At 39.2% G+C, this 12,170-nt stretch overlaps 1 protein-coding gene across 7 annotated transcripts in view; it reads right to left on the reverse strand.

The window, feature by feature from the left end:
- Positions 1 to 12,170, reverse strand: part of dip2ba (disco-interacting protein 2 homolog Ba) — a 46,633-nt gene that overhangs the window by 27,461 nt on the left and 7,002 nt on the right. For 4 of the 7 annotated variants that reach the window (XM_036008018.1, XM_036008016.1, XM_036008017.1 and 1 more), the window contains exon 1: positions 9,512 to 9,752. The exons of the other annotated variants lie outside the window; for them this stretch is intronic. In XM_036008018.1, coding sequence (XP_035863911.1) covers positions 9,512 to 9,737 — 226 coding nt within the window. In that variant the 5' untranslated portion in view covers positions 9,738 to 9,752. Of the gene's footprint in view, positions 1 to 9,511; positions 9,753 to 12,170 lie in introns of those variants that run through there. 7 annotated transcript variants of the gene reach the window in all.

The raw sequence follows: 12,170 nt of genomic DNA on the forward strand, positions 1-12,170 counted from the left end.
GGCATGTGCTGGACCTGCTCATCATAGAAGTAGTAGTAGAAGCAGGTTTAAGAAAGTGTGTGTAAACATGTCTCTTGGATGTATACAGTACATTTACTGTCATCTATTTTTTGTGTAAGCAATCATCATAATCCTTCCTCATGTCATCCAGTCTTTTTAAAGTTTGTCTTCATCAACCTGGTTGTGTAAACATGCCGAGCAAAGTAGCTGTTTCAGAGTTCACTAAAGTCAAGATGACAGTGACCCTCTGACTCATCCTTTAAACTGCTGCTGTTGACCTGACCAGGACAAGTCAGATAGAGGGCTTGAACCTCTCACAGCTGACAGCACAGGGTCACAGAGGGGATAAACACACACATAAACAACATTCCCAGTTACACCAATAATTATAGCGAGCTACATTCTGACATAAAAGGATTTACAGTAGGACTCATGCGTCCAGGCATTAGGGACCACTTCAGTTTTAATCTGCACTGGCATTCTCCGGCACATTAGAGCCTTTTGTGTCTGTGCATCTTATCTGTGTGCACATCATGATGGTTGATGCCATCAAATATATATTTTCAGAATTCTACAAACCTGCTGCCAAATTATGGTTAAAAATGTACAATTACAGCTATTCACATGTAATGTTGTGATTTAAGCTTATAGGTGACAAGATGTCTGTTCCAAAAAAGTCGAAACTTTGCCTTTAAAGTGCAATTTTCCAAACTTTCCAAGATGGATTTAGTATACTGGTGCCTTAAACTCACCCCGTTTGGTGTCCAGAGTGGTGGATCTAATAGTAATAATATTCGTGGCCACAATCGTGAACATGAAAGGAATACCAAAAAAAAACTTGAGCTGTTCAGTCGCATCGTACTTAAAGGGTACTAAATATTAATGTCTTAATAAACATTTTTTCATGGGTTTTTCCAAGCAGCTGATATGGTGAATCATCTGACTGACTGGCTGTTGCTGAAACACTTAAAATGTTGTTTCTTAGGTCATTATTAACCATGGACTGCATATCTGGTTTTCTCAAACAAGCCTAAAGAGGAACACTAAAACCACATCAATGGTGAGTAAATGACTGACAGCACACAGTCAGAGAAGGCAAGGAAGGAAAGACTGAGGTTATGGTTATAAGCACACGCTGTGTGGGGGGAATACACAATGAAACTCAAACAAACTGGGACAAATCCTCACAAGAAGCACCTAAAACCTTATGCAAGACTCCAGGTCATTCAGCAATGAAATTAATATTGAAATGAGAAGAGGACTAGAAAGGATTTTTTTCGGTTTGTGTTACCTGAACAAGCAGTTTAATTCCAGCTGCCATTATCAGCAAACAGCACTTTGGTACAATTCTCAGACGGCTACATAGAACTCAAACAACAAAGCCAGTGTGCTTCCAGGCTATTCTTTCGATCAGGGTAACACCTGCTGCCAATTTTTATACTGCAATGTTCCTTTTACTTCTTAACTGATATTACTTGGCTCATGAAAAACTATTCTCAATTTTGGAAAAATGCTCTTCTCTGCCTGAGAGGCTTAGTGAATTACTTTTTTAATGCCAAAGTTTTCCATATGTTTTCTGGTCAGAGCACATTTTCTTAAATGAAAAACCCACTGGCAATTTAATAAACCAAGAGTGAAAGTGCCTTTAGTTGTCTTAAAAGTATAGAGTAGCAGTTTGTGTTTAAATGAATATGGCAGTATGCAGGGCTCCAGACTAACTTTTTTCACTAGGAGCACAGTGGCCCCCAACTGAAAATTTTAGGGGCGCAACCAGAAAATTTAGGGGCACACACCGTAAATCAACATGCTAACCAAATATTCACATTTCTACTAATTTCCACTGTATTACTAATCAATACTTTGATAATAGATGCAGAAATTACAATGTGCTGTTTCAAATTCAGTGTCACTTTTGAAAATGCAACATAAAATGTTAACCGACAGCACCATCGCTGTCATGAAAAACAAAAAAAATATATATATATATACCAGCTCTAGTCTACAATTACAATGATTTCAACTTAAAATTAAACATGCATTGTTTAGGCTACTACTGTACCTGAAATTCGGTTCAGTTACTCAACAGTACCTTTTTTTTGGTACTTTCCCTCTATAATTACAAAACAATTATTTCAGTTGTAAAAAATATTGTCAAACCTATTTATCCTATGTACTTAGAACATTATGTTATTTTATTAGAATATGTTACACTCGAAAGAAATTAAACAAAAATAAAACCCCTCCCTCTCTCCTCCCAAACCCGTCCCTACAACCTATTAAATTGAATAATTATTCATTTCTTACTCACTGTAACTTTTATTCTTGTATTTGTATATTCTTTTTTAGCCTGTTTTATTTTCATGACCGTTTTTAACTGTTCTTTAATGTTTCATGTAAAGCACTTTGAATTGCCTTGTTGCTGAAAGGTGCTGTAGAAATAAAGTTGCCTTGCCTTACAACCTCAGCCTGTCAGTCATTCACCAGGGCACAGAACCACCGTTGTGCCTGCTTAGGAAGTGTAACGTCAACAGCACCGCGACCGCTTTCGGCTCTCTATTAATATCATATGACAGCAAACGCTGTCTGCGTGAAGTTTTGAAAAACTGTAACCACACTTGAAACCACTTTATCGGCATCTCCGTGACTTCAACAAAACTGCAGAGCCCACGTAGTTTGCACCGTCCGCAGCTATGCGTGTGTGTGCGAGTGTGTGTTTGTGTCAGAGCTCCGCTCTCTGTCAATTTTCAGAGAGGACAGATAAGCTTGAGCTTACGCGCTCTCAGGTACCGAAATTTCGACGTTTAACGTGTAAAAAAGGGGGCAAATTTACTGGTCGCACATGTGCGACTGGATGTAAAATTCAGTTGCACACTCTCAAATTTTGGTCGCAAAATGCGACCATTTGGTCGCAGTCTGGAGCCCTGGTATGGCAGAACAGGTTTCTGCCAGCAACCCAGGGACCAGATGATGAAAACACCCCCAACAGTGTACCAAAACACTACATATGAGCAGCCAACACAGTTTCCGGGAGTCTCATAAATCATAGGTCACTGATGGGCTAATGTTTGCTCTCTTAGACAGAATTATGAGATAATAGTTGATGCTGAACAGACAGGAGAGAGTCTGAGCTGTAGTTAACACCCGCCCATCCAGCAACCTGCCCAACACACACAGGACCAATCAGATTAAAGTTAGTAAAGTACAGTGCAGAGGTACAACATTTGTGTTGTGTGCTCTCTTAATACATCCATGGTTGTGTGTCCGTGAGGGGTAGTAAATGGCTTTAGGAATCAGCTAATTACCCTGCCAGTACCTCCAGCGACACTAAGATGTATGAACAAAATATTTTTTTTCAGTTTTTCACTTCTCTGTTGAGAATGTGGCAACAACACTAAAGTCTTATCTCGTTAAATATGGTTTGTGTCGTTTTCTGTAGATGATGCAAACACAGAACACATCCATGCTATGTACTGCGACTCCCTTAAATACACACATGCATATTTATCCCCCCCACTGGTAGAGCCCTGTAATTACTTTGGGTAGATTAGCCTAGTGTCATCCAGCTCTGGGAGGAAGTAACATGACTGTTTCTGTCACCCACGATTTCCTCTTGCCTCACAGTATCAGTTCCTCTCCCTACATGCACACACAGGTTACTTACTGTACAAAAAAAACACAAACGTCAATGAGGATAACTACCTAGATTACACAGATAGTGGTAAATGAAACCTCTTTTTAACATTGTGAGAAACATCCAGTGTTCGCATTTTTAGCTCTATCCTAATCTGTAATCTGAGATTACATCTAACCTAACAGATTACATCGCTCCGTCTGGACATTTGTGACAAAAATGTATGAACTGAGGCTAGCCTCTGAGCCTGTAGTGTAGAGCTATCTTCTAACTCTGTGAGGTCATGGTCGGGCCTTTAGCCAGCGATACTGGTTCGATATGCACAAAGCCGTCTTTGTTTATGAGTGGTTTATAGTCTGTGATGAATTAGAATGCTAACATGCAACACTGTTACAACTCAATTCCACGAGAAATAGATACCAACAAAAGTAAGCTATTCTCCCGTAGGGTCTTGGTGAGCAGCTGACAGTGAGAAGACACACAGAGCACAACCACAAACAGAGATACTTACACACACAGCCACAGTACGCACATTTACATGTAAATATACACATAAACACAGGGGCTGAGAGAGGAACTAACGTCACCCACAGGATCTTATTTATAGAGCAGAAACACAAAAACAACGGGCAGACTGTGCTAAGAACATGGGTAAATAGCACTCTGCAGGAAATGCAAATGAATAAGCCTGACACCAAGGCCATTTAATGGCACCTGGTAGTTAGTTAAAGCGTAACTCTCGCCAAAATGCAACCTAAGATCTTTTTGTGAATGTACCCAAGTCAAACTTTCGTTTAAAAGCATAATTACGACGGAAGCGCCACTTTTAAGATTTACCGTATCTTCGTTTTTGGGTCAAATGGCCTTTTGAACGGGAGAGCTAGGGGCACTACTACGATCGATAAGTCAAGTGACAGAAAAATAAATAGCAGTATTTTGATCACTGGTTAATTATTCATGTAATTTTTCAAGAAAATGTAAAACATTTCCTTGTTCTCTCTTCTAAATTGTGAGGATTCGCTGCGTATCTTTGTCTAATACAATAGTACACTGAATACCTTTTGGTTTTGGAGTCTTAGCCAAGCAAGCGACTAGATAACATCAATTTTAGGAAATGGCGTCAATGGGCATTTTATTTACATTTTCATAGACAAAACAATTAATTTATTATTTGAGATAATAATAAGCACATTCATTTATCAACGAATTAGTTGCAGCCCTACTCTCAACACACTTTTGATCAGGTTGTCTGCACTTAAACTTGCTTGGCCAACTGTCATCCTCACAACAGTATTATAAGAAATACAGAGTATTTTTGATTTTCCAACCTGGCCCTTGTGAAACATTTATGGATGTAATGTTCCTTATGGAACTTTTTTTTGTATAATAAATCAAACATAATATGAAAAACTAATCTGTATTAGGTTGGTTAAGGTATTGTAGCTTGAAAATAACCAGTAAACTGAAGTATCCACACCCTTAGGACTGCGTATAACTCTCAGATCCAAGTCTGCAGGCACTTTTTCTCAGTGGATCAGCAGCTGAATCACAGTTATTAATAAGTATCAGCAATGTGGTCTCACTCAGGGGGGTTTTTGTTCAGAAAGAGAGCGAAACATTTATACAAAGGCCTCTCAACTCCAGGACCAATGTTTTCCACTCCAAACGCTGGCCTACAATTCCTCTAGGACCCAGCTAGCCCATGTGGGGGGTTTCCAGGCAGACACAGAGGATGAATTTATCTCTGGATGGAAGAAGAAATCTGCCGTTCAACTGAGAAAAAGGCCAGGGGAGTGTAATTTCTCTCGACAGAACCTACATTGGAAAGAGAGATTGGGTTTGTATTTGGTTGCTTAACGGGTGGAGCCAGCAGGTCTTGACAGTTAACTGAATAGTAAAATCATGATTGAGTAGGGCTGTGCAAAATATGGTTGGTTATCATTAGGGCTAGGTATCGTTAAAAAATGTTTTATAAAAATAATTTAAACAAAACAAAAATTACAATGTTATGGTACAAGTCTTTTATTTTTTTTTCAGCTTATTTACACCTATGTCACGCACACTGAGTCAAGCCTCTTAAAGGTGAACTATTATGCTTTTCCGTATTTTCTGTCATATCTATAATGTAATAATGTCGGATTTTCATGTTAAACATGGCCATATTTGTTGCTGTGTTAGCCATTTTCTACTAGAGGTTGGTGTGGCAGATCATATTAAAGCTCTTCCTACTATTCTGAGGCATTTTCTTGTAAAAAATGTAAATAATTTAAAAAGAAGAATATGCAGACGGATCTCTGTAAGCACAGATCAGCTTACCATTAAACATGTGTAACACCTGTATTTGCCAATATACGGGGAGTAATGAGTTTAGGAAGTGCAGCGCAGAGGATGTTAACAAAAGGTGTGAGTAGTATTGACAACTGAAAATGAAACCATTAAGTGGCACTGGTAGGACAGCAGCAAGGTGGGGCTTATAGGACAACATGGCATCATGACTTTGCGTAAACATACACGCCACTTTCCTAAAGCCAAATGGAGTGTTATCTGTACGCATTTTGAGCTATCCATGTGTATGTCTACGCTGTATACAGCGGATGTAAACATACACACCACGTGGCGTCGCCACATGCTGTGTTATTGCGAGAACGTGCCGTGCTATCGCGAGAACGACACATGCGTGTTAAAAAAAAAAAAAAAAAAAAAAAAAAAGGTTGGGTTTAGGGAAAGAACATTGGGAAAGTCTTTAGTAACACAAAAAAACAACAAAAACACAACGGTGACCAACGTCACACGCTTAGGGAAACAATAAACATTGGGGAAGGCTTTATTAAAAAAAATAAAAAATACGGTTGACAAACGCCACACGCGGGACATGAACCCGGCCCTCGTGGGTGAAAGTCCTGCGTTTTACCCATTTTACCCATTTTACCCATCTGCCACCACAACCAACCTCTGTCCTTTCATACTATTCGCTACGGCGATAATTCACATGTAATGTAGGTAAATGGAGGCCAAACGGCGTTGATAAACACGCTAAAAACGGCCTACGAATTGGCGTGTCATACATACGCCACTTTGTGAGATCAGTCTGTATAGGAAACTAGAGAGATAAAGACAAAGACAGAAAGACAAACTCACAAATGTACATTATACATATCAAAGTCACTGTGTTAGTTCTCTGAATGTGAGGCAATCAGATATTCCTTTAGCTATGTCATATAAACACCTCCATAATTGTAAAACACATGCACACATATGAACAATGACGCCGACACACACATAGACATGCTGGCCAATTTTTTTTAATTTCAACCCTCCCTGACTCAAACACCTAATCATTTCATCAAATCACCAAACACTTCATCTTAATTGTGTTGGTCCTACTGGGATCAAAATTAAGATTATTCCCACTATGAACTGAAAGAAACATCCAGCAATCAGACTGGACAGCCCGCATCCTGAAGTTGTTTTTGCCAAAGAAATAAAACTAATGTTCCTTCCAAGCTTTTAAAGCATTCATATTCTGTTTGAGTGCAGACTGAGTATTGCCCTACTTCCTCCATTACTTCTATTACATTGTGCATTTTATATTGGCAGAACACTCTTGGGCCAGCTGTGTGAATAAAGTGGAGTTTTGAGCTGGGCACAGTTACAGCATTGAGAAAGTCAAACTGAAGAATAGAGTACATTCATAAACCCAAAAGTCTAGAAAACTATTTTTTTCTCCATAAGCCAAGCCATATCGCAGATTCTTGACTACTTACCTTTCATTAAAATTGAATAATAATAATAATAATAATAATAATAATAATACATTTTATTTATATAGCGCTTTTCATGGTACTCAAAGATACTTTACAGTAAAAACCAGCACATATATCAAATTAAAAACAGATAAGCAATAAAACCAACACATAAAACAAGCATATTAAAAGCAATTAAAAACAATAAAACCCGTAGCTATCAGGTGAGTTATGTAAGACTATTGTATGTGGAAAGCTAATCTGGATGACACTCCCCTCTCATCTGTGCTTCTGTTAATATACTTTCACACACTAATTTGGGTCACAGTATTTCCCCAAAGACAATAACAGGCATGCTGTACAATCTTGGCAGCGACAAGCTGTTTTATAGATAAACTCAGAGCACATTACTTCTTCAAAGTGATTAAACTGGTGAACAACTGTAGATTCTTCATTGCTGAGTCAGAAAACCACAAGTTGGTTAATGTAGTTTATTCTTTAGTCAGGCTGCCTTAGCTAGCCTAAGCACGCTATGATCGCAATGAGCTGTTAGCTAACATATTGCATGTTTGTGGCGTTTTGTGTACAGAGGAGTGAGACCACCTGAGAGGCCAAATCCCAGATCCATTTCTGGTCAGGTTAGCTAGCTACCCTGTCACTTACTGTAGAGATTACTAGATTATTTGTCACGTAGAGCTACTGCACAAAAATTACTTAAACTTGTATTGAATTGGGACTATCGCAATAATCTGAGCATTTATAAATAAACCATTTTCAATGGAGAAATTTAGATTTATCATAGTGGTTAAAGCACAGGTGTCATTAATAATTATTTATAACAGCTGTGCTTTAATGATTTTAATGTCATCAAAGCCCCGCCGCCACCACAGATAGACTGTAATTCTGTGGGAAATACTGCAGAGCGTGCTTAGCAGTGAAAGTAAGCCAGTGGTATCAAGTTTCACTGTGGCAGTGTTGTAGTTAAGTGATACAGGGGTCAGAAGTGTAGACCAGGCTTGACCGGAGGTTCACTGAGACTTGTACATCAAACTGAATTGTCATTTCTCTGTTCTGTTGCTCAAATGTGATCATTGAGTACACAAGACAACATATCTGCAAACCCCTGCCATATGAACTGAGCTTGATTTAGCAACATCCTCTCCACGTTCCATCTCTAGATAACATATGCACCAATGATGCTCTTTGACTGTGCTTAATTGCTAATGGATGATGGGTTAAAATAGGACATTAATGTAGAAGGAGGAATGTTAACCAGGCAGCTGACTCATTAAATCAATATTATAAGCACATAACAGGCCAGAGTGGCCATTCTGAGCTGTTGAGTCTACAGCTGACATTGAAACTGCGCAGGCCTTATTGCCTACGTTCCACTCTCTGGACAGCTCATGGTCCTGACCTCCCACCACCCACTGCTCACAGTCATTAAACAGCCTGTCATCACGATGGGAATCTATCGCCGCTCTGAAAATGATGGCTCTGAATGTGTGTGGACTCAACAAGGTGCAGCAGCAGAGAAATGTGTTAAAGAAAAATGCAATGTGGTAAAAAATAGACTGTATAAATGGCTGTCAAATTCTAAACACACAAACCTTTCTGTCAGTGAAAACATTTCACTTGCCTTCACATGGAACTGAAGGTGCAATATCATTATATTAATTAATTATATAGTAAAGCATTCATTTGTTATTTTATATACTGCTGGGTAGCTTAATCTATAATAATACATCATAATTTATTAGTGGATTATATTTTGTATTAATAATCTAAATCTGTAAAGTAATGTCATGACAGGTGTATTGCTCAGGACCCAAGGCAGCGTAGTGTGAAGTTGTTTGGATGAGCGGTTTTCTAGAAAGCTGAAAGAAGCAATACCACAGGCCAAGCAATATACCTGTTGGCACTGCACTATTGCAGCAAACAACTTAAAAAAAACTTTATCTTCACTAATGCAGGTACATTTGAAAACGACACGGCCAGAACTTTCTATGCAACCACAAACAATTACTCCAAAATGATCAAGCGGGTTTAGAGAATGATTTGAAATGCTATTCAGAAGTACTGTAAACCTTTAACACATAAATTAGTATTGACATAGAGTCAGACGTGACATACTCACTTGATGACACTACACATCTGGCAACAACTCGCTGAAGTTTCTGAATAGCGACATTATCTACCTTAGGTGTCTCAGATTTACGTATATGCCAACTAGTGTGCACAATGGTTGTGCGAGTGTCAAGAGAAAGTTTAGTTGTCAAATCTCGGGATATAACTTTAATTCTAGTGACTGTTTCATCACAAACACAGCCAACTGATTTTGAAAACATCCAGACAACAGTCATCAATGTGTTGTCACTGTCTGTGGGAGCATGTAGCACGACACAAACCTGCTGTAGAACGACGGCCTCCCACTGATAGAGGAGTATGAGAAATACTGTGATGATACTGTCACTACTAGCAGTGGCATGTGGCTTATTTTTAGCTCCACAAACCATCTAAACATAGTCTAATTCAATGCTAGGCTAGCATTATGAAATTTAGTCCAATATTCAGCAGTCATAGCAACACAGATCAGGCTTGGCAGCAAACAATCTGAAAAAGCAAATCTCCATGAAATGTCGAAGGCCAGTCTGTAGCTGTGATTCAACTAAGTGTGAAAATATTAACCTAATGTTTCCATTCAAGACTATTAACATACAATACATGCGACATTCCCTGTGCTATTCACAGTTAAGGATTATAAGTTTGAAGCCCCACCCATCTGATGTGTTTTCATGGCTTTGTTTTACCTTTGTCTCTGGGGAGTTGAATTAAAGGGGTCCATGACAACAAGCCAAGCTCCAGCACAATATGTTCTGAGGGGCCAAGAGGGGAGATATCCATCAGCTTGTTGAGGGGGCTTCCTGAGGACTTCTACTCACTGGTATTTTTTCGATAACTCTTTGGCTCCACACAAGAATTAGGAAGAGAACTATTCAAATGTGAGGCACAAATCCAAAAGAAAAAACTAATTCAACAACAACCCAATGACTGAATGACAGAGAAAGCAGTTGACCTTTTGGAAACTTTCATTGTACATATACAGCAGGACTGCTTTACCCCTTAAGCTCTGGTTTCCCATCAGCCCTTCCTGTGACGCAGGCCTGCACTTTCATATATAGAAACTGACCAGCTGCTGAGAAAATACCCCGTGTTCTACACACCCACTTCAAAGGCTGTAATGATCAGCTGAAGAGCCCAAGTGAGAGAAAAAGACAATGAATAACATTATTTACAACTAGGGGTGTCATGATTTCAATTATAAATCAAAAATTGGTCGAAATGAGCTTTTGATTTCGACTATTGAAATCAGAAGCAGGATCGGCAATTCTCTTAATATTTTCTCCACACCTGCCTACTTGTGCACGCCCGAAGAATAAAAAAAAAAAAAAAAAAACAGACACAGCGTAGCTTACCAGCTGGTAGCATGCAGCTAAAGACACAGGTTAACGTTAGCTTACCAGTAGCCTGCAGCTTGACTATTTCAGACACCATGGCCACCGCCGGAGTTGGAAATGACGGATAAACAACAGAAAGTCCTCCTGGTTCCCTGAAGCCACCAGTGTGGCAACATTTTGCCTTTCCCATGAGCAAGTTATGTAAACAAACAACGGTAAGGTAAAGCATGTGGGCTCCAATGGGACTCCATGGTGCCTTCAGGTAGACGTTAAACTAATGGTGCATTCAATTGCACTACAAAAAAACTCTGAGAAACAAACTGCTGTTGCAAAGTACCCTTCTGCTATATCTAGTTGAAAAAAAAAGTATAAATCGAAAATTGAATTGAATCGTGGATTTGTGGTTTATGGTCAGATGCTCTGGTCATTTCAGTTATACCCAATAGTATAGTAGTTACAAAAGGCATCCTTTTTTGCAGTCAGAAATCACATTGAAGCTATTTTAAATGCATTGTTAATATAATTGTATTACTGAATGGAGAAACAATGTCTATAAAAGATCCAAATATCAGAAAAGTCCCTTTAGCCTCCAAGTTTCAGGGGATTGTGTCGAAAAGGGACCTCACAGTTAGAGCTTAGATCGGCCCAAAAAATCAAGCCCGGACCTACCCGAGCCCGAGCACGTTGCGTCCGAGCCCGGCCCGGCCCGACACATTAACTGTAATTATGAGCCCGAGCCCGATTTAAACCCGACACTTTTTTAATACGTGGGCCGTTATAACTGACGTTCTCAACTACAATTCAGAGTTGTTTGAAATGCAGAAATCTGTTTAGAATAATGCAACAAGGACGAAGTATGTAAACTGCTGTTAGTTTATTCAGAATGGAACGGATCGCAAATGGATCCGAATGAAGAAACGTAAAAAAAAGAAACAATGATGAACAACATATTGTTGTCACTGCCCACAACTTGTTTAAACTGCTTCCATACCTCCGACTTTCCTCCACACTTGCTCAAAGGTAATTCTCCTGTTTTTCTTTTTTTCTTTACATCTTCAAGCTCCATGTTGCACTTAAGATACACAATACAGCACAGCAGGCCCGATGTGATGCGTGCGAGAGGAGGAGACTCTGCGCATGAAGTGCTGCATTTTGTAACTGCAGCCTAAATTTTGTACACACTTGTTACTTTTATATAGCTTATATATACATATTTATAATATTTCTGATTATGGCATAGCTTTCTCCCCACCCAATTAGGCTAAATAGAAAAAAAAAAAAAAATGCTTGATCAAGGGTCCGGCCCGGCCCCGGCCCCGGCCCCGGCCCGAGGATAGT

The sequence above is a fragment of the Sander lucioperca genome, chromosome 12 (genome assembly GCF_008315115.2).
Source record: "Sander lucioperca isolate FBNREF2018 chromosome 12, SLUC_FBN_1.2, whole genome shotgun sequence".
Taxonomy (NCBI): Eukaryota; Metazoa; Chordata; class Actinopteri; order Perciformes; family Percidae; genus Sander; species Sander lucioperca.